We start from the raw sequence: 23,669 nt of genomic DNA, 5'->3' as shown, positions 1-23,669 counted from the left end.
CAGGCAATTTATTAATAAAAGAATGAAAATTTACATAAGCTTCTCTCATGGATAGTGAACCTACAAATGACCCTCCATGCTCCTTAAATGAGATCATGGACCAATCAGGTGTTAAGCCACGGATAAAGTGTCGGTAATACCGAGGAGAGAATGAACCGTCGGATCACTACATATCGTGACCGTCGGATTGTAAGTTACAAAATGTACATAGTAAAGAAACACACTTTACCTAACTCTATACTAGACCAAGTTATACTTAACTATTTCCTATGTGTCGGAATATCCTAACATCCCCCCTTAAGAACAACTTGGGATAGGATTGAAGGATTTACAAATATGACACAATAGGAGAAGGAAGGAGGCACTAGAGCCTATCCCCCCTTAGTGACAACTTCCTTAACTCCAACCATAAATCGAAGTTTAGTGAACTTCGCCTCTGTGAGAGCCTTTGTAAAGATGTCTGCAACTTGATCATCTGTTGAACAATATTGCACTTCAATAACATGGTCGTGAATGAGCTTTCTGATGAAGTGCATGTGCAGTTCAATGTGTTTGTTGCGCTGATGTTGGACTGGATCTTTGCATAGTTGAATGGAACTTTGATTATCACACCAAAGTGTAGTTGGATGTTGCTGCTGAAAGCCAAACTTTGATAGGATCTGACGAAGCCACAAGGCTTCCTTACTAGCTTTTACGGCACCACGATACTCTGCTTCTGTTGAAGAAAGAGAATTGGCACCTTGTTTCTTGCAAGCCCATGTAATAGGTCCTGAACCAAGAGTGAACACATAACCTGCAGTAGACTTCCAATCATCAGGGTCACCAGCCCAATCGGAATCAGTGAAACCAACCAATAGAGGAGATGCTTCGACACTGTAATGAATCCCAAACTGAACTGTACCTCGAATATAATGAAGTATTCTTTTAGCTGCTTTCCAATGACTTTCACGAGCGTTTTGCATAAACCGAGCAACAAGGCCAACAGAAAAGGAAAGGTCAGGACGAATATGGGTTAGATACAAAAGTTTTCCTACAAGTTGATGGTATAAGGTAGCATCAACTTCAGGAGAAGTACAAGTGACTGAAAGTTTGACTCCAGACTGGAAGGGAGAAGGGGCTGGCTTACAGTCTTCCATGTGAAAATTGCGTAGAATATCACAGGCATACTTGGACTGGGAAAGGGAAATACCTTCCTTGGATTGCAAGACTTGAAGACCAAGAAAATAATGTAAGTGTCCTAAGTCTGTCATTTCAAACATCCTTTTAAGGCTAGACTTCACATGGTTTATAAGGTTGGGATCACTACCAGTCAGGCTAAGATCATCAACATAAAGAACAAGAATGATAAGAGACTTGCCCACTTTCTTGGTGTAGACAGTATTGTCAGAATGACACCTAGAAAAGCCATTTTCTAAAAGAAAGTTATCCATTTTGGCATACCATGCTCGAGGAGCTTGCTTGAGACCATAAAGGGATTTTTTAAGCCGACATACAAGGCTGGAGTCTATTTGTATAAAGCCAATAGGTTGTTCCATATAGATTTCTTCATGCAAGAAGGCAGATTTAACATCCATCTGATGGACTTCCCATTTGAAAGAGGTAGCAAGGGAAAGAACAAGGCAGATAGAGTTCATTTTGGCAATAGGGGAGAAGGTTTCAGTGTATTCAATGCCTTCAACTTATGAAAAACCCTAAGCAACAAGACGAGCTTTATGTTTATCAACTTTCCCATCTGGTCCATACTTGGTTCTGTAAACCCATTTGCATATAACAAGTTTTCTTCCCTCTGGTAGAGGAACAAGATCCCTTTTTCATTTTCCAATAATGAATGATATTCTTCATTCATAGCCGCTTCCCAATCTGGATGGCCTGAAGCTTCTGCAAAGGTGTCAGGATCATAATTCACTGAAACTTGGGCCAGTAAAGAAGAGGCTCTATCAAACTGAGAACGTGTACGTCGTTGATCTGTAGAATCACCGGCAAGATCACCTGCTGCATCCCAAGTAGCACGGACCCATTTTGGAAGCTGAGGAGCTGAAGGAGGATCCTGAGAAGGTGGGGGAGGATTTTCATCCTCGCTTTCATCATCTGAAGAAGAAATATTTTCAAAAATAGAAGAGATAGGGAGAGGTGGCACATCTGCCGAACTAGGCTCGTAGGCCAATATATTTTCAGCAAACTTTACATCTCTTCTAATGATAACATTTTTGGACTTAAGTGGAATAAGTCTATATCCATTGACATCTTCAGAATATCCAACAAAAATACATTTTTCACTCTTAGGTTCTAAAGCTTTATGTTTCTCATCTGGAATATGGGCCCATGCTTCACTTCCAAAAACACGAAAGTGACTTGCATCTGGTTTAATTGAGCTCCATGCTTCTTCTGGAGTGATATTCTTTAAAACCTTAGTAGGAGTGCGATTTATTATGTAATTTGCATAGTTAATTGCTTCTGCCCAATAATTAAGACTAAGTCCTTTAGATTGAAGCATACAATTAGCCATTTCCTTTAAGGTGCGATTCTTCCTTTCAGCTACACCATTTTGTTGTGGAGTATATGGAACAGTATGTTGCATTTGAATTCCATTCTCAGTGAAAAAGTTGACGAATTTGTTGTTAACATATTCTCCACCATTATCAGATCTTAGCTTAAGAATTTGATGTACAGATTGTTTTTCAACAAAGGCCTTAAAGGCCAAGAATATGTTAAATACTTCACTCTTGAGTTCTAAGAAGTATACCCAAGTGCGTCTGGAGAAATCATCAATGAAAGTTAAGAAATACTTGTAGCCAGAGAATGAAACAACTGGAAGTGGACCACATAAATCACTATGCACAAGTTGTAAAGGGGCTGAGGCGTGCCAAGAGGCACGTTTTTCAAAACTATCCCGATGATGTTTTCCAAGTACACATCCGGAACAAACACCATCTCTACAAGATACCATTGGAAGACCTGTCACAATGTTTTCTTTACATAGATTCTGAAGGGAGCGATAGTTTAAGTGACCAAATCACTCATGCCAAAGTTTGCTCACTTCATCGTTATGAGCAACAAATGTTGAGGGAAGATTTGATGACCCAAAGTTGTGAAACTTATACAACCTTGTAGAATCATCAGTAATGCTATTAGCTAAAATCTATCTACGATCTCTTAGGTCCTTAATTACAACATGGTGAGGTGAAAATTCAACGATTTTACCTTCACCTGAATGAGTTATCTGATATACAGATAGAAGGTTGTAGGATAAGGTTGGAACACATAATACATCATTAAACTGACCATTGTCTATATGAACAGTTCCAGTCGCTACAACACTAAGAGATTTATCATCACCAACATATATATTTTTGGTGTTACAATCATTTAAAGAAGAAAACATGGCTTTGTTTTTGTCCATGTGATAAGAAGCTCCAGAATCAATGAGCCACTCATGAGAATGAGAAGAAGAAGATACATTTAGTGCATAGCTAGACCGATATGCTTGACAACCACATGCAGAAAGTGCCATTCCTGAAGATGAAGTTGAAGTTGAAGTTGAAGAGTGCTCCAAATGGATGTTATGCTTCTTCATTGCTTCTTCCAAGGCTTCCATCTTCTTAAAGCATTTGGATTCTAAGTGGCCATCTCGATTACAAAAGTTGCAATGTCTATCAGTCTTATTTCCTTTGTTTTTATTTGTCTTATCATTTTGTTGAAATGATTTTTCATTTTGAGGCTAAGATTTTTTAGGACTCTTGTTTGGTTTAGGACCATTCCTTTTAAGATACAACTTCTTAGGATTCTTTGGATTTGGTTGCTGCTGGGCAGCTAACGCTTTCTTGGAAGAGTTTCCAAGATTAAGAAGACCAAGGTGTAAGAGTTTTTCTTGTTCTCTTATTAGAGAATCAAAGGAAGGGGACTTGTAGTCTTGTCCTTGAGAAATGAAGGCTTCTCTTGTAGAATGGAAGGTGGAAACAAACATAGCGTAGACTGGTCCCAACTTAGTGAGAATGGAATAGATAATGTTACTATATTCTTTCTTAACCTTAACACCTTCCAAAAGAAGTCTAAGGGTCTTGAACTTGGACAAAAAATATTCAATGCAAGGAAAATTATTGGGGTCTAATGTAAGCAACTCATTTTCAAGTTGATGGGCTCTAAGTTCATTTTTTATTCCAAAAACTTTAGTAATCTGTTTCAATGCTTCATCAGGAGTATCAAGTTCTGCAATATGGAATCTAAGATCTGGAGAAATAGACATCCCTATCAACCCACGTGCTTGATCTTGCATATTTTCCCATTTAGTTGCCTTATCTTCATCTTTCGGTTTTGTTTCTTGGCCTGAGGCTATTCTGTAGAGACCTTTACTTCTAAGTAAATCCACAATGTAGGACCACCATTGGAAGTAGTTGGTGTTGTCAAGAATAACTTGGCATGGACTTTCCATCTTAACAGAAACTGAAGCTATAGATGCTGAAACTAAGTATTCCAATGGAAAGATCTCAAAAAATTAGGTTGTTTCGAAAAAAACAGTTCTGAAAACGGCTTCCGGATGAAGAAGTTATGGCTTTTTGAAGAAAATTTGATGAAGAAGCAGACGAAGTGCGGGAATGTGCGGAAATGAAAAATTCCGCCCCCACAAAAAGGAGACTTGAACTCAAGACCTCTACTCTCATAGATTAGCTTTGGATCAAGTGAGCTATACAAAAAGTTTGAGAGAGAGAGAGAGAGGGGGTTGAAGCTTTGGGTTGCGTGCTTGCTTTGAGAAAGCTCTTTTTCCCTACAAAACAAAAAACACAAAACCCAACACGGACATACAAAAAAAAATGAACCTTGCGGCTCGAAGTTAGCTTTAGCCGGAAACTAAATATTTTCCTCAATGTTTCTGATTTTTCAAGATCACACTAAGGCGCAGCGGAAAAGAGCATACGCATGAGAAAAATCCTTCCTTTCTGTATCTGATTTGCCCAGATCGCACAGAGTCGTGGGGCAAAGAGCATACGCAGAAATGAAAGGTATAGATCCGGTAATAAAAAAGGCTAAATAATCCGAAACCGAAATAAACAGAGAGAAAATAACTGTAAACTGCAAATAAACACTATATACCTCCAGATCTTAAAAATGACGTAGCTAGGGCTACCAGAAACCTTTTCGCATTAAACAAAAGGGGTTCATCACTGGAACAGATGCTCCCAACACAATAGAGCAGTCCTCTTAGCCCGAAAGTCGTCAAAAACAGTAGATCTAGGAAATGACAGTTGGATGCAGTTCTACCAGCTTCAGATTTGGATCACCAATGGACGCGGCCCTCAAATAGCTCTGATACCATGTAGGGATTTACAGGGTAATTTCCTCAGACAGAACACCAAAGGACACCACTCACAAACAGATCACAGATCAATACACCAGTACTTTTGACGTGGTTAAAACCCTCAAAGAGGGAAACAGTCCACGGCCTAAGCCAATGCGGCCACTTCAGGCAATTTATTAATAAAGAATGAAAATTTACATAAGCTTCTCTCATGGACAGGTAACCTACAAATGACCCTCCATGCACTTTAAATAAAGATCATGGACCAATCGGGCGTTAAGCCACGGATCAAGTGTCGGTAATACCAAGGAGAGAATGAACCGTCGGATCACTACATATCGTGACCGTCGGATTGTAAGTTACAAAATGTACATAGTAAAGAAACACACTTTACCTAACTCTATACTAAACCAAGTTATACTTAACTATTTCCTATGTGTCGGAATATCCTAACACAGTGTATCTCAATCCATGAGAGATTGTGCCCTGAAGATATCTCAGAATATTCTTGGCACTAATCTAGTGAGGCTCAACCAAATATGAGCTCACCATTCTAACTGCAAAGCATATATACGGACAGAAGTTCATCAAGAACATCAATGCAGATGAGTTTATGAAACTCAAAGGCATTCCCAAATCTGGTCCGGCATCACCACCATATAACTTCTGAAAGTTAAGATCCTCGAGGTAGTCACGAGCTTGCAGTTTACCATTCCATATCTGGAATCCAACTCACTCTTACTTCTGCAAGTGAGAGGGTCTGCACCTGTCAGAAATAGGTCGTTTCACATAAGGTGTTGGTATGAGAGGTCTATCATCCAAAACCTTCAAACAATGGTTTGGATCGACTTCACTTTTTGTAAATCTCAGCTTCATCAGACAGCTATCAATCCTCTCATATTAGGCCCGGGGTGTTTTACTTCGAGCCATAGAGGGCTTTCTTCCATTTGTATACTTGAGATTCCCAATCATGAATCTCAATCCCCTCGGGTTGTTCCAAACCTGTGGACCTGCTACATGAGGGGAATGGTCCCCTTGTAATATTTTCCTTTGGTACATCTCGGACATGTACCTTCATGCTCTTCTTGAATTCAGGTATCCAAGTCACCATCTCACTCACATCGGTTAGGGCCTCATAAAGTAGATTTCAGGTGCTATAGATGAGATATGTCATGATTCCCAATGGACCATCCTTTCCATCAATGAATGCCACCCTGAAACCTTTGACTTCCATTGTCGAAATGGACATCGGGTTCTTCTTGCGATCAGGTACATAAAAGAGATTTTGTAAATGAATCTAGTTACCCTCATTGAATTGAGGGGTAACACCCTTTTCAGGATAGGAAGCATTAGCTCCAAGTATAATCCCACGAATGTTTCCATCTCTACCAAATTAGAGAGAGAGCACCCTTATATCTGATGGAATGCCTTGAAGCACTAGGGTTCCTTGCTTTCTCTGAATAGTCGGTTGTATCCTTGATGACCTGCATTACCTATCATTCCTCCGATCATTGAAGATGTCCCTGCCAGTCGAACACTCCTTCACATAATGGACGAACTTATTTCAACCAAGGCATCTGCCCTTCCTTCCACCCTTAGATCTGATTTTCCCGTAGAAGTGATCTTCAGGTAGGCCATAAGAAACTTTCACTGCGCCATTCTGATAATATTCTCTGCTTCGACTTCACCCTTGGTGAATTAGAAAAGGGATGATGAATCCATTAATCCTTTTGTCCTTTCCCAACTGTCTTCGGTGATCGCTCTTTCACTCTTGCTTGGGCTTTATCTTCACCTCAACTCTGATACCATGTTTATTTTAGGTATGTTTAATGCTTAGAGAAATTTACTTCAATTTTCACATATCTTTCCATATTAACAATCACATCAACATTAGAGCAAAGAGGACACAAGATGTGGCGCTAGCCGGGGACAAACCCCAATGTGGGGAAACCCTTGATCAATTCTTCTTATATGTTCTTCAATAGTTCAACAGAGAGAGAGAGAGAGAGAGAGATAGTACATTTACAACAGAAGTCAACACTTTGACTTATCTAGATAAGAGCATAGATCATCTCTAAGAAGATGATACATGAGATTAGTTGAAGACAAGTTGCTTCAACTGATTCTCCATCGTGCTGCATCTCGTTATCATGTTGCACCCATTCACTGAGCTGCTCTTGTCACGGAAATGCAACCAGTCATGGTTGTACCCATACATGTTGTTGTACATACTGCTTCCACTATGCAACATTTGTAACTATACTTGTTGTTGTACATATTGTCATCATTATGCTGCAATCATTACATGTTGTTGTGCATATAGTCCACTAACTATCTCGTTGCGTATAATTGTTGCATCTAGATCTGTAGCTCCTCGGTCTTCATTCTTCAACTGGTTCTCCAAGATGATTACACCACCACTCTGCTCCTTGCTTAGCTGACTGATCCTCAATGCAATACTTCTAACCTTTGACAATGGCACTATCCATCTCTTAATACAGCAGCATTATACAGCCCTTAGAATAGGTCTGAGGCAGCCTTTCTGGAGGACCGTTCCATCCTTTATGAGCTCTCAAACAGCTCCCTCTATCCTCAGCCTTCTAGCAAGATACACAGCCTCCTCTTCAGCGCTTCAGTTTTCCTTTATCACACAAACACCTACAACAAACACATTGTCCATTCCTATACCTTTAAGACACTTTCTTGTTGCATTCTAAGGCTACATGTGTTGCGTCTTAGGGTCTTTACATGGTTGAGCATTAGGGCTCCATTGATAGTGGCTTTAGGCTTCTTTGATTGTGAATATAGAGCTTCTTAGGGCAGCGGATTTAGGGCCTTTTGGGACAACGAATTAGGGCTACTTGTTTGTTGCGTATTGGAGCTTTCTTGACAGCAAGTAGGACCACACTCAACAATGTTCTAGTCTCCTTTATGACTGCAGATTAGGGACTCCCTTTAGTTGTGTTTAGGAGCTCTCTTTACAACGAATTAAGACCTAAGTTTAAGGCACCTTTAACCTGCGGCTAGGGAACTTTTAGAACAGCACATAAGGGCTTCTCCTTCAACTGTGCATAGGCCTCCTTTACTGTGGCTAGATCTCCCTGTTTGGATAGTGGCTAGGATTCCTCCTTGAGCTGTGAATATGTCTCCCTGTTGACAATGAATAAGGGTTTCTTTGAGCTGCGTATAGGTCTCCTCTAACCTGCGAATGGATCTCCTCATAAGAATGCGGCTAGGAGTCTTTAATTCATTGCGTCTAGGGCTCTCTAAGAAGACCATTTCCACTACGTCCTCTTTGAGAGAGGACAACCCAAACAAGTGGAGAGGAGAGATCAAGAGAGATGAGAGTGTGTTATCAAATGATTCACAGCACCTTTATTTATACTAAAATGTTGAGCACAAGTGGGGTATATTTGGTTGTTCACCGACCTTGACAAATTGCCCATAACACAAATAAATTCATATCTCCATGAATACTTATCGAAATCGAATGATCTTTAGATCAATCCTATACCTCTCTATGAGAGGGATCCAAGAAAAATATCAACTGCCATTAATAAGATGGCCCATATGGAGTTTGGCCCTAGTTGACAATTTTAACATCGGATCTACCTATGGTTTTGTGCATGGGTTTCGCACATGGTTTTGGGCATGATGGTTTTCTACCCATAGTATTTTGTAAATTTGGTCAACGGAACTATGGTTATGTTCTAATCCATGGTTAATGGATTGGGGTTTATGAATGCTTCAGCATGTATAATATATGTATTGTAACATTGAAAGGAATATAATGAAAAATAAATCTGGTAGTCCCAGTTTTGGGATCCATGGGAAAAACTCTATGTATATCTATTTTATGTTTTATGATCTCGTCATTGTAAATTTTATGTGTTTTAAGAATTCGTTTGCAGGTAATTTCTATACAGGATTAAAACCTACATTTGGTATCAAAATTGTTTCAGCTTCAAGGGGGCGTCATTGTCACTGAGGAGTTTTCCTCGGGCCTGTGGTAGACCATTTTCAATGGGAGATCTATGGGATCGATCCTTGTGGTGAAAGAAGGAGAGCAATGGAAAGATAGAGATTGAGAAATTTAATGGTCGTCAGAGTTTTGAGTTGTGGAAACTCAAAATGGAGGACCTGCTGGTGGATAAAGATCAGTGGACGCATTAGATCCACATACTAAACCAACGGCAATTTTCGATGAACACTCGAAGAAGTTGGATTGGAAAGCAAAGAGCACAATACGGTTATGTATCAGGGGAATTTTCAGCAAAGGCTTTATGGGACAAGTTAGGGACTTTGTACCAATCTAAGTCTCTGGTGAATAAAATGTTCCTACGTAAAAAGTTGTATAACCTTAAGATAACGGATGGAGACTTAGTGACAAAGCATTTGAACGCCTTTAACACTGTGGTAAGTCAGTTGTTATCTGTTGATATTAAAATTTCAAATGAAGATAAGTGCATCAGTTTGCTATGTTCTCTACCAAATTCGTGAGATCATTGGGTTGTTGCAATAGCTAGCAATACAACTACCATTTGATAAAATAGTCTCATCCTTGCTGTCAGAGGACATGAGACAAAAAAAATATGAAGGGTCAGAATGGAGATGCATTGTGTGTACAAGGACGGTCCCAGAACATAAAAAAAAATAAGTTCTCGGGTCGGCGATCTAAATCTAAAGGGAGATCTAAATATTCAGGAAAACCTATAAAGGTGTGTTGAAAATGCAGAAAGGAAAGGCACTTCAAAAAGGATTGTAGATCTAAAACCCCTGAGAAATGAAAAGGCTCTGACGATGCTCCTTTTAGAAAGGCGAGAACCACCTCAAATGAAGGTGGAGATGTGTACTTGGCTTCCTCTTCAAGTGCACATGTAGATCATGAGACATGGTCGATTGACTCAGGTGCATCCTTTAACTTCACTCCCCAAAGGGAGTGACTCTGTGAGTATGAGAAATATGATGGTGGTGATGTTTTCTTAGGGGATAATAGGAAGGCTAGAATCATTGATCGCAGAAAAGTCAAGCTGAAGTTGCAAGGTGGAAGGATTAAAACACTTTCGGGTGTTCTGCATATTCATGCATTGACCAAAAATCTGATTTCTGTTAGCAAGATGGATGATGCAAGTGTAAAAACAATGTTCGAGAAATATACCTGCAAGATGGTTCGGGGAGCACTTGTATTTGTGTCGGGAGTTCGGATTGGAACTTTGTACAAGCTTTTGGGTAACATTGTTATTGATGGGTGCAATAGTTCTGTGGTTCCTGAAAATGGAGCAAAAAATCTAGTGGTCTCTAGAGAAAAGACCATGTTATGGCATCAAAAGCTTGGGCATAGTGGAGAGAAGGGCCTTCAAATACTTCATGGTAATGGTATGGTCAAAGGTATGTCCAATTGCTCTCTAGATTTCAATTTCTGTGAACATTAAGTATATGGGAAGCTGAATTGAGTTAGTTTTTCCTTTGGTGCTAAGAAGGTAAAACGGATATTACAGCGTATGCACAGTGATGTGTTTGGACCTGTGTCGATTCCATCACTGGGTAGGTTTGTGTACTATCTATCATTTATAGATGACTTCTCAAGGAATACATGGACATATTTTCTCAGGAAGAAATTTGACGTCTTTGACAAGGTTAAATAATTTAAGGGTCTGGTGAAAAATCAGAACAATAAGAAGATAAAAGTGTTGATGACAGATAAGAATGGAGAGTTTTGTTTGAAGAGTTTTGTAAGAAGTGTGGTATAGCACGACAGAAGACTACTCCATACACACCTCAGCAAAATGGAGTTGCAGAAAGAATGAAAAGTACATTGATGGAAAAAGAAATAAGCATGCTAAGTGGTGTTAGTTTAGGATAAGAATTCTAGTTAATAGATCACCTTCATGAGTGTTGGAGGATAAGTCTCCACGAAAGGTATGGACTGGTAAGAAGCCCTCTCTTTCACATCTGAGGGTATTTGGTTGTGATGCATATGTACATGTTTCAAAGGAGAAAAAAACCAAGTTGGACAATAAATTTGAAAGGTGCATCTTTATTGGGTATAAGGATGGTTTTAAATGTTGTAAGCTTTAGAACCCAGAAACAAGGAAGGTTGTGTACAGTCGAGATGTGGTGTTTAGAGATGCAAAAGATGTTATTAAACAGAAGTCCTACCAAAGGAACCTGAAAAATAGAGTTTGAGCTAAAGGGGGGAAGAATCAGACTCTGCAACAGAAGAGGAATCAAAGGATGAAGAGCCACAAACTCTAGTTATGAGAAGATCAATTCGAGAAAGAAGGCAGTGAAAGAGGTATAGTGCATCTGCTTTCTGTTCAGATTTTGATTTATCTATTACTGATGATGATCCCAAAACTATTAGGGAGGCAGTTGATTCAGAGGATGGAAAACCCTAGAAAGAGGCCATGATTGATGAAATGGCATCTTTGAACAAAAATGAGGCTTGGGATCTGATGGAGTTGTCGGCTAGAAGGAAACCCATTAGAAGCAAATGGATGTTTAAGAAGAATATGAATGCATAGGGGAAGGTGGAGAAATACAAAGCTAGGTTGGTAGCAAAAGGTTATTCCCAGGTGTCGGGAATTGATTTTGGTGATATTTTTTATCCTGTTGCGAAGATAGCTTCTATTAGATTATTTTATTTGTTGTTGTTACTTTTGATTTTGAAGTAGAACAGATGGATGTGAAGACAACATTTCTTCACGGGATCTGGAAGAAGAGATCTACATGAAGCAACATGAAGGCTTTGATGTGAAGAGAAAGAAAGAACTGGTATGCCAGTTAAAAAAGTCTATTTATGGTTAAAACAGTCACCAAGAATGTGGTATCATAAATTTGATACATTTATACGGAGATTTCGATTCACCAGAAGCAAAGCATATCATTGTGTATATTTTAAATTAATTGGTGATCGTGTTATTTATTTGGTCTTGTATGTGGATGATATGTTGTTGATTGGAAATAACACAGAAATTATCCAGGAATTGAAGACCCATTTGTTCTCCAAATTCAACACGAAATATCTTGGTGTTGCAAACTATATTTTGGGCATGGAAATTAAACGAGATCGACAAAGAGGAAGCTCTAGTTAAGCCAAAGGAAGTATGTCGAGACAATACTGCAAAGGTTCAATATGCATGATAGTAAACGGGTGAAAGTTCCTATTCATGTAGGTGTAAAGTTATATGTTAAATAGTGTCCCGAGACATAAGAAGAGGAAGAGGACATGTCTTGTGTTCCATATGCAAGTGCAATCGGTAGCCTGATGTATGCAATGGTCTGTACTAGACCAGGCATTACACATGCAGTGGGAGTATTGAACAGGTTTATGTCAAAACCAGGGAAAGACCATTGGACAACAGTGAAGCGAGTTTTCAGGTATTTGCGTTGCACTAGTGATTATGGTTTGTGCTACCAAGGAAGACCAGGATTGGACAAAGTTTTGGACATATGTGGCTTTGTTGATGCAGATTGGGCTGGAGATCTGGATCAGAAAATATCTATAAGTGGATATGTGTTTAACCTGTTTGGAGATTCAAAAGTTGAGTTCAAAGTAAGAGACAGTTTGTAGTGGCAATTTCAACTGCAGAAGAAAAATACAGGGCAGCCACTCATGCAAGCAAAGAAGCAGTGTGGTTGCAGAGATTGTTTTCAAGTATGGGGTTAGTACATCAAGCTATAAGGATATATTGTGATAGCCAAAGTGCAATTTTCTTGGCAAAGAATCCTGCTTATCATTCAAAGACAAAGCACATTGATGTTCAGTATCACTTTGTGAGGGATATGGTTGAGGACAAAAAGGTGTTGTTGGTAAAGGTGAACACTTTGAAGAATATTGCAAATGCATTGACGAAGTTTGTGAGTATTGAGAAGTTTTCTTGGTGTAGAGAAACAATGGATGTTGCAGAGCTAGAGCAATGACTAAGCTCTCATGTGGCCCCATGTGGAAAGAAAACAACAAGTAGGAGAATGTTGAGTGTGTTATATTCTTTCCACGACTAAACCCACGTGTGAAGTCGAGGGGGTTAGAGGATAGGCGCGCAGGCCCCCCTTTGTTGCGCCAGATGTAGCGGGGGGCTCACAAGGGAGGTGGCAACCCCCCCTGTCAGGGACTTTGCAGGGGGGCAGTAGCCCCCTGCATGGGGTCTGAGGCAGCGTCCCGAGAAAAAAAAATATGGACCCTATATTAAATGGTCGGACCTACCTATAGTTTTGTGCATGGGTTTCGCACATAGTTTCGAGCATGATGGTTTTCTGCCCATGGTATTTTATAGATATGGTCAAGGGAACCACGGTTATGTTCTAATCCATGATTAATGGATTGGGGTTTATGAATGCTTCAACATGTATATATGTATTGTACATTGAAATGAATAAATGAAAAATCAATCTAGTAGTCCCAATTTTGAGATCCAAGGGAAAATCTGTGTATATATATTTTATGTTTTACGCTCTCGACATTGTATATTTTCTATGTTTTAAGAATTTGTTTGCAGATAATTTATGTACAAGGTTAAAACCTACAAACCCTAACTTCCTTGGATCATATCTCCAAAAATATAGCAAACCAAGATCTGAAATCTGTACACAAAGTTCACTAATATTTCAACTCCACATGGTTGCAATTTTAGTTTTTACAGCATCATAGAAAAACGTTATAGCGAAAATGCCAAGATGAGCTATTTGAAGAAGCGAAGCCCTAGAATCTAATGCTCTAATACCAAATGTTATGCAACCAATTCATAGAAAAGATAAATCAACGACTTAAAAATTATCCTCAAGGGGAAAACCTCATTTACATTACATAAATGAACAATTCATGGATGATACAAATGATAAGACATCCTTGGTACAAAATAGTAATGTAAAGGCACAGCAATAACAATAGTGGGCTTCTATGGGCACAACAATAACAATAGGGGACTACACTAATAAAAATAAGGGGAATACACTAGTATTATAGGGACCTAACATACCAACCATAAGAGCCCAAGTTCAGCCATAGATTCAAAGGTCGAGTTCATCCATAAAGGTTGAGTTCATCCTTGCGAGGACGAGTTTTATTTGTTTCTTTGCTGGTTGAATCCTCATTTTATTGGGTCGAGCTAATACACATTACCAGTGTTTAGAAACAGAGGTTTATTGTTGTACAATGGGTCAAGCTGATACACATTACTAGTGTTTTAAAACTGAGGTTTATTGTTGTACAGTGGGTCAAGTACTTCCCTTGATGTTGGCCAAGATGACCTCCTTTTTGCCGGTGCATTCTTGAGCTTTCAAAGGCACGAGTTTCTCTTTGTGGCACGAGTTTATTATCACAGCTCAATCTCGATCCAAGTTCTCATATATCTATGAGTTATTGTAGGGTTTCTCTACTAGTCAAAGTGTATTCCATTTCTTTCGGCATGTTGGATCTACACCAAAGGCATAAATTCTCTATTCAGCAGATTACATATTTCTTCTTATTTCTGGATTGAGATATATTATATTCAGCATGTGTTTATTGTTGAGTGAGGGCATTTCACCTCATGCTTGAACGTTGAACCATTGTCTATAAATATGGGCAGTGAATCTTTGTGGTAAAGTACTGGAACTTTCTCATAAAGATTGTGTCTACATATCGTTGGCAGCCATCTTGTACGAGGTTCTTCTTACTATTTGTGCATTGAATTCCTTCCCAGTGTCCATGTAATGTCTGTTATTTTACTGTTGTTTATTTATGGTTTACCTACACTGGATGAATAGTGGATTTACTGGCTATACCTTTCATATCTCAGTGAGAAATAATATGTTGAACTATTACCGTAGAGTTGAGTTGTTTATGTAAGCATTTATTTATCTATGTTCTTTAAGCATTGCTTGAAACACAAGAAAATGCAGTCACAGGACATTGCTTACAAACTACTTGTATAAATTACATAATGAGCCAAATAGTTTAAACTTGGAATCTGTGGGTTTTTTTCGGGAAGGGAATTTTACACAATGTTAACATCTAGTATATGCGATTCATTAATATAAAATTATCTATTGGGTTTCAAATAATAATAAAAAAAACTAATTTCCCCTCACTATTCTAAATAGCTAGAAGAGGACCCCTTCATTGGACGTTAGACCACTATGCATATTTATATATGTGACATACCCCATGCACCTAGATGACACTCAAAATAATAAACACTAATCAATAATATATAAACATCAAATTACTTACAGCAAAATGAAATACATAGATTAAGATTCTATATAGTGTCGAGTAAACACTAAACTAGTAAATAGTAAAGAATTATCTAACATTTTAAAGAGTAAGTGATTCATCACAAAAATTGGACAATGAAAACTGAAAGTTAGTTATAAGAAAATTGGACAACGAAAACTGAATGTTAGAGGAAAGTGGACAATGAAAACAGAAAGTTAGCTACAAGAAATTGGCATCAAATGAGCTTCAAGGAATCATTGACCCTTCATATCCATATATTGTAGAAAGTCATTGAGACAATCAATATGAATTCCGTTATCGAAATCAAGGCCATTCTCAATAGTAACCAATGGTACACCAACCAAACATTTATGCATCTCATCTAGTCCTTCCTCATCTCTTTGTGCCTCCCCCACTAGGTCCCCTTCAATAATCCAATTCTTTCTAGTGTGAAAGAGATAGAATACTATGCACTGCAACTTGGCTTCATTTAGCTTCTCCATTATCCTAGAAGCAATAAGTATATTCATGTTGATAGAATAAATGAAGCCATATGTGGACCATTTCCTCTCTCAAAGGAACTTGCAATCTGCGACAACATGCACATAACAAAATGTAGCAGCCTTGGAGCATTATCCCCATGCATCTTCCACCGAGCAATTGGGTCATCTTGCCCAAATTCTCATAATTTTCCTTTCCACCCATTGTGTTGAAGGGACCTATAGGAAGTGCAAACTAAATAAATTGTCTCCAAAATGTTCTCCCTTCCTCCGTGTTGTGTCTTTGTAACTATTAGTGCATTCACACAAAAAGGGTTTCAAAAATATCCATGCATACATCTTGAACAAGTGATCCAGCCGATCTTCACATTGTGGTTGCATATGTCACAACCTGCACCACATTCACAAAACCAACTCAACTATATCATCCTAAAGAGGCTCAATTTAGAACATCGCATATTTTCCCTTCCCAAAACAACCAATAGCTCTAAAAAGGCAGGCCCTGCTTCATACATGATATGATGTCGATATGTAGGATGTTTTGCAATCTCTGTCCACCCATCCACTACAATAGAGCAACCTTACCTCGATCATTGTTGTCTCATCTACTCCTCTTACAAATAAAATGTTGGACACTTGTCTTTCTAAAAGCACTGTCCTCAACCATGTGCACAAGGGTCATGTTGCTGCTATTGTTTGGACCATTTATAATAAAGAGATAGAGTAACATGGAAAAGAATCCCAATAGCAGATAGGAATTTGTTGATGGTGTCATCTAAATCATAGTGCAATGTACATCCCCGCAATAGTGGCACCTATTGCACAAAAACAGGAACCCTTCTTTCTGGATATTGGCGTTGGTGGAGACATAAGGGCGGCTGAGTCAGCCCTCCCTTTGGAACTCAGTCCCATACTGTAATCAGGTTGAAACATGACATTTGAGCCAGGCTATCTGTGCTGAAATTGTAATTTTGGATTTATCAAATTGTTGTTTTCACTGTAGAAATGGATTCAGCACTCTCAAATACCCCTGCTACACCTTGATTGTCCAATGTTAACATCTGATATTTGTGATTTCATCAATCTGAAAGGATCATTATCAGATTTCAAAAAAAAAAAATAATAATAATAATAAAATCAATTTTCCCTGTTATTATTCTAAGCAACTGGAAAAGGGCCATTCCATTGAGTGTTTTAAACTGCTGCATACATATCTATTTATGTGATGCACCTTGTGCACTTGGATTTCAAAACAGGCATGCCACCACACCTGCCCCGGCCCCATTGCTACCTATGTTGGGATACAGCCATAAATGCTACTGAAATGAATGCAAGCTGCATCCTGAAAACATTTTGTTGTATATTTCCTCTAAATATGGGACCATCCCTTGTAGGAAATGACGGTACCAACAGTGATTTATATTCTACTTTCTAGTTCACTCTAGGAGTAGAGAAAATGCACATCGGCAGACTTTTTAATGCAATATATGCTAAAAGTTGCACGTCATTTTAATCATTCTTGGGGTAGAGCAAATACTCATCGGTAGCCTTTTCAATGCAATCTATACTAAAAGATGCACATCATTTTAAACACAGTTTACCTGCCAGAATGTGATGACCAGATCTTATATTCTTGGGACTAAATTCATACAATTAAAAATTCTACACAAAGATTTATAATCTGCTTTCTATTTCGCTCTTGTAAAGAGCAAATGCTCATCAGTAGACTGTTGTAATGCAATCTATGCTAAAAAGATGCATGCCATTTTGATACAGTTTACCTGCCGGAATGATGATCAAATCTAATACTCTTAGGACTAAATTCATACACTTGAAAATTTTATGATACAGCTTGCGCATGTCATTATGAAAGAAGAAATAAAAACCTTTAACAGCTTAACCCTTTCCGTTACTGACTAGAATCCTACAATGAAAGTAGGTTCTACGACAATCCATCTCACTGTGCCTCTAGCCTGGTGTTTCTACCTCTACACATTGGGCAAACTGATCAAATTTTCCAGTACAACTCACTGTTGCAACACACTTAGAAGTGTAAGGCATTATTTATAAGGGATTCATTTATTCTCTACATTATTTATAAGGGATTCAATTATTCTCTACATTAATGGGATTCATTAATTTTGGATTTTTTCTTGCATATTATCATTCGCAAATATTATCTTAATTCTGCATCTAAAGCACATTAAACTTCTAGATATCATTCATTTCAACAGTTTGTTCTAATCCCTTGGTTAAAGAAGTCCATGTCAACCAACCACCCCAATGTACTTGACATAAAATCATTCTACAGGCAAGTACATTTATATCTATAAGTAGCATGTCCAATAAGTAGATAACCCAAACCATGGAAAACAACAAAACCGAAAATAAGGATGCATTTGAACATTTGTCAACTAAGAATAATTACTCTTCACCACAAACTCAACAGCAAACTCCAGAAGTATAGACCAACATATCCTTGGAGTTTGCTCTTGAATTACCAGACAAACGTTAATTAATAGTGCCAGACAGCAGATTGGTAGAAGCCAAAGTATCTAGTCAGATTCATTTCTCTAAAACTTCAAGTTATTTAATGTTTAATACAAAATTGTAAGTTCACATCTAGGTTGTCCTGAATAATCGTACTATGCAAGGTTTCACTCGCAGTTGAAGAAAAAATTATGCCCCACTTCCTAACAATCTAAGCACATGAACACCATCTTCAGCATTACATGGTGAGCCCATGGCATAGAAGATTTTGAGGTAATCCCTTGGTATAAAAGGATGCCTAATTCCACTATAATATTGATACAAGTTATGTTTGTGCCATATCTGTTGATCTCATAAAGCATTGTAAAAAAATTGCTAGTTAGACCTTGATCCATGTTTGAATAACCAAAAGGGCATGCCCACCACCCATGAAATTATCCGTACCAGCATCCTTCTCAATTGCAACATATTTTGTGGTGTTTACACAGACCACATTACATCCTTCTTTTCCTCCTGCTAAACCAAAAATAAATCTCAATTTAAAAAGGCTTTCATACAGTAATCAAAATATTTAACCCATGTACTTGTTAGATTTATCCACCTGTGTTGACGCGGTGCAAAATACCCACGCTTTTGTAAACTTTTGAATCTGTCCTTTGCTAAAGTGCAACAGCCCTGCAGCACATCAGAAACACTTGTGGCATAAAATAGATTCCAAAATCTACAGAACATTAAATTATATTTTATCATCTATAAAAAAGCAACCTATTTGAAACTTGTGAAACATATATATTCAGAGGAAGGATGTAAGCTCGACTAGATTGTGGGTTCTCCAAAAGTTTTACCATTGTCGCATACAAGGATGGGTAGGAAAAGCTTGGAAATGGGTTCAAATAAGAACACCACAGAACATTTGAACACTTAAAAACACCTTTTGTATTCAGGGAAATACAAATATATATTCATCCAATAGTTACAGTTGGATTAACTACAATAATGCACAGTAGAAACTGATCTTCTGATCTGATAATTACTTTCCAATGATTTCCAATTCAGTATCTTATGTCACATAGATCATTAAGCAATTACACACAGAAAATCTCAACAGTAATGCAATGAAAACAGTAGGATCACAAAGAGACAGCCAAGCACAATAGAGACAACAAATTTACCTTGGGAAATGTTGAAATTTGAAAATCTAGAGTGCACAAGATACTAGCACTATTTCTGAACTCTTGATAATTACTTGAAAAATGAGTTAGTATTCATTTATCATTTAATGTTATTCATCAAACAACTATACTTCAGAAATTCAACCAATAACGATGAAAGGAAAGTAGAGATCACAATGCACCAAAACAAGAGACAATGTTTTACCCTGGGAAAAGCCACTAAGGGTAAAAACCCAGCAAACCTTTCCTTAGAGAGATCCTTCAACAAGACATCAAGTCATGGACACATATACCAGCAAGATAACTATCCACCTTTAGCACTAGTTTTCCCCACTTTGGGGTTTTTCCAGGGTCAAGTTGACCGAAACAAAGTTTGTCAACTCATTGTGTGCTTGCTATTTTCTCTAGTATCAGTGGTGCAAAAGTAAATAGTAGAAGCACTCTTTTATGTTTCAAATGAATGCTTACAAAATTTATATCATCATGTCAAAATGTGAGGATTGGGCTTGAAAAACACTAACAAAATTTGAAAAGTAGGAAGGATGCAGGTCATTTATTTTTCTACAGAAAGTACTTCTCTTGAGCGTATATCAGCTCCCTCTTGATCTTGGTCTTCTTGCATCCTTGTCCACACCATCATCAGGGAGCTAGGGTATCTTCTTTTAGGCAGAAGCAATCAGCCTAGGGCTTAGTCCATAAGCCCTATGGTTTCTCCAACCCCTTTTGTCTTGACTGGGGTCTTGACTGGCTAGGCAGCGAGATTAATTAGGAGTTTTGGTGGATTGGTGGTGAGCCTGGTGAACAACAGTTTGTTGTAGGGCAAGTTGTTGATCATGGACTTCCTTTAACTCGCCATGGATCGTTGTGACAGCTCGAGGAATGTTTTGGCATGGACGAGATTGGCATGATCGAGATTGCTTCATGTGATGGACAGAATGCTGGCAGGCTAGTTTCTTCATTGGATCGTGATGTTGCATATCCAAGGTTGGAGCAATGTGCACGAGATGTGTTTGTTCCAAGAGGACGAGTCCCTGCAAGACTGGGTTGCGGTGATGATGGCTCATATTCGACCGCAGCTCAAACTAACCTTGTAGGACACAAGATCAGTGGCAGGTTGAGTCAGAGGAGATCGTGTAGACTCAGAGGGAGTCTAGCTTCAAAGGGAGCAACCACATGGAATTATTGAGGTCTTCAGGTTCAGATGAGATGAAGTAGAGGCACTACCGAGATTGTGTGGTTCACTCTACAGAGTATGCTGCAGTGAAGGACACCAGATGGGCTAGTGTCGCCAGTGATCTTGGTGAAGACTTCCTAGTGTTGGAAGTACCTCCCTCACTAAGAGGGGGTGTTGAGATTTGTAGCTTGGGAGATACTCCAAACCCTAGGCTAGAGGGTTTTAGAGGAATGGGCACCACAAAAGTGCTTTGTGGGTTTAGAACCCAAGGTGGGGGTTTTGTACCCAAAGTTGTGGGGCCAAACCCATGAGGAGATTTGGACACTTGGCACTTGGAGAATGTAGGGCATGCTTATAGGAGCAAGGAGTCGCTTGTAGCACCAAGAGATGCCTTGTAGAAATGGAGATATTAATTTATTAGTGTTTATGTGGGTGAAAAAGGCTAGAAGATACAAGTCGGCTTTAGTTAAAGGACCCTCTTGGAAGCGGCTAGTCGTTCTGATCAGAAAATGGGGCACTAAGGCTTCTTGTCAAGCTTACAAGTTCTCCCACTTCCAAATCTTAAATGTTACCAAGATCTAGTGATTAACCAATTTTGGAATTAATAATGTGCTTGAAAATAGATGTACGCTTATGTTTATGTTTAACTGACCAAATGCCTTAAGTTTTGTTGCTTATGTTGATATGTAAATACATATAACAGTAAATAATACAGCAATAAAACAGACACACAGAATAGCAATGTAATATGGAGCTCACCCAAAACTCTTGGGCTATGTCTCCTTGAGCTCTAGTCAACTCGACTAGGCTCTCTGAGATTATGGTATAAGTCCTTTTACAAGCTCCACACTCAACTCCACTGGTTTACACAGAACACAATGGGTTTAGAACACCATCTTATCCCTGGCTCTGAAGCTCTCAGGCTTTCTGGCTCTGGCTCTCGGCTTTGGCTCTGGCTCTTCGGCTCTTGGCTCTGGCTCTGGCTCTGGCTCTGGCTATCGGCTCTGGCTCTTCGGCTCTGGCTTCTCTGAGCTCTCTCTCTTGGCCTCTGCATGCCTCTGTAATTCACTTGACCTCCAAAAAACGCCCTTTAGCAACCTTCCAGCGACCTTCAGCAATCTCCCCGTGACCCCTGGTCAATCGTGCTCTCTGTGTTTTTGTAACGCATCGGTTACTGTCCTCCATCATGGAAAACCATGTGTTTCCCCAAAAGAATCAGTTTCTCATTGCCGTGAATCGGCGGGCACAGGAAAACCCAACCGTTCGGCCTTCCTCTTGCGGAAATAGCCAAAAATGCAATACACAGGAAAAACTGACAAAAACACATGATTGAGCATTTTCCCGGACTTCAAATATTATAGGATCGTGCTTAAAATCCTATCGAATCCGCCTTTTATGGTTGTCGCAAGCTCCTTTGTATTTCCCACTGTTGATCTGCCTGATCTCCAATCCAACAGCTGACATTCATTTCGGGTGGCTTATATGCACGGAGATTACCCGCCCGAAAAGGCGGTTTTCTCTCTCCTGCGCCATGCCACGTGTTGGCCAGTGTATGGGATCGGACAGAGCCCGTCCAATACCACTTACCGCCTGAGGCTCGCCCGAAATTCTGCTTACCGCAGAACTCAAATAATATAAAGCCGCATCTATAAACCTTTCGGGTCCGACTTTATCACCTTGGGTCATTTCCTTTGTATTTTGGTTTTATAACGGAAAACACAGAAAAAGCCCAAAAACACTTTTATATCGGAACTCAAAATTTATAGAATCACGTCCATAATCCTGTCAGGTCCGCCTTCCTATCGCATAGCGAAATGGCCAAAACCCCATTTACACGGGAAATACATTGAAATTCCGAAATTCCCGGATTTCAAATTCTATGAAATCGGGTCTATAAACCCTATCGGGTCCACGCCCTTATCGGCTTATCGCAAGTCATGTGCCCAACGGCCCTTTGTATCGGGGTCATCGATCACCCGGTTGCCGATCGCCGATATCAACATATTGCATCGGCGGGGGTCTATGCCCATGCTCTGTGATCGCCAATATCATAATCGCTAATCGCATATCGCTCATCGCTAATCCTTTATGCTTTTGGCTTAAGTCCGCCCTTTGATCCTTTTGCGATGCAATTTTTCCTTCAAGAAGGCCTTAAGTCCATTTTTTTATAAGAAATGCCTCCTTTTCCAAAGGACAAAGGCAATCTTCTTTCTGCAATAACTTCTTCGTCCGAAGTCCATTTTAGCCCATTCAAATTGCAGTAGATTCAGAATGAAAGGATCTATGCAATGGGACTATTCCCAGGAGCAGTCATTGACTTTCATTTTCCTCTGTGAGGAACACTTTAGACTTACAAGTCTATTCTAGATCCATTTTGGATCACGTTCACCCTAATGAAGGTATGTAAAGAGGAGATGAGGAGCCTCATTCCTCATCAACCAAGTGAAAATCATCATAGTGAAGACATTTGAAGCAATCGAGCTCAAGAAGGACTAGGACGAAGAAGTTTGAGGCATGTTTTTGGTTTGTTTCTTGTCCATTGCAAGTCTGAGTGGAGCAGAAAGGAAGTCGCATTACTTCAAGTTTGTTTTGGGCATGAGATAAGGATAATCTTCCTTAACAACAGGGTCGAGATAATTCTGATCTGTTATAGGTAGGGTCAAGCCCTAATTGGTTGGTAAGCAATGTTTGAAGGAGCTAGAAGGGTTGCCGAGTATGCCTAGAAGGACAGTGAGCTAGCACATACCTTGTAGAGGGGAGAGCACAAGGATTTGAGGGTTGGTTTAGGGCAGGTCTATTTCCCTAACCAGGCTAAAAAGTTGCAGACCTATAGCATGCATAG

At 39.2% G+C, this 23,669-nt stretch overlaps 1 protein-coding gene across 2 annotated transcripts in view; it reads right to left on the bottom strand.

Moving 5' to 3' along the window:
• Positions 1 to 18,806: 18,806 nt before the first annotated feature.
• The window catches only part of LOC149138248 (Nop53 protein), a 186,102-nt gene continuing 181,239 nt past the window's right edge, over positions 18,807 to 23,669 (bottom strand). The window contains exons 11-12 of one of the 2 annotated variants that reach the window (XM_089449822.1): positions 19,083 to 19,156; positions 18,807 to 18,997 (exon numbers count right to left, since the gene is read on the bottom strand). In XM_089449822.1, the coding sequence (XP_089305948.1) occupies positions 18,976 to 18,997; positions 19,083 to 19,156 (96 nt within the window). In that variant the 3' untranslated portion in view covers positions 18,807 to 18,975. The remainder of the gene's footprint in view (positions 18,998 to 19,082; positions 19,157 to 23,669) is intronic. The other variant, XM_089449823.1, reaches the window with a different exon arrangement.

This window comes from Pinus tabuliformis, chromosome X (assembly GCF_031772625.1).
Source record: "Pinus tabuliformis cultivar Carrire ecotype Pingquan chromosome X, CPIR1, whole genome shotgun sequence".
Lineage (NCBI taxonomy): Eukaryota > Viridiplantae > Streptophyta > Pinopsida > Pinales > Pinaceae > Pinus > Pinus tabuliformis.
This window is presented reverse-complemented; position numbering and strand designations above follow the sequence as displayed.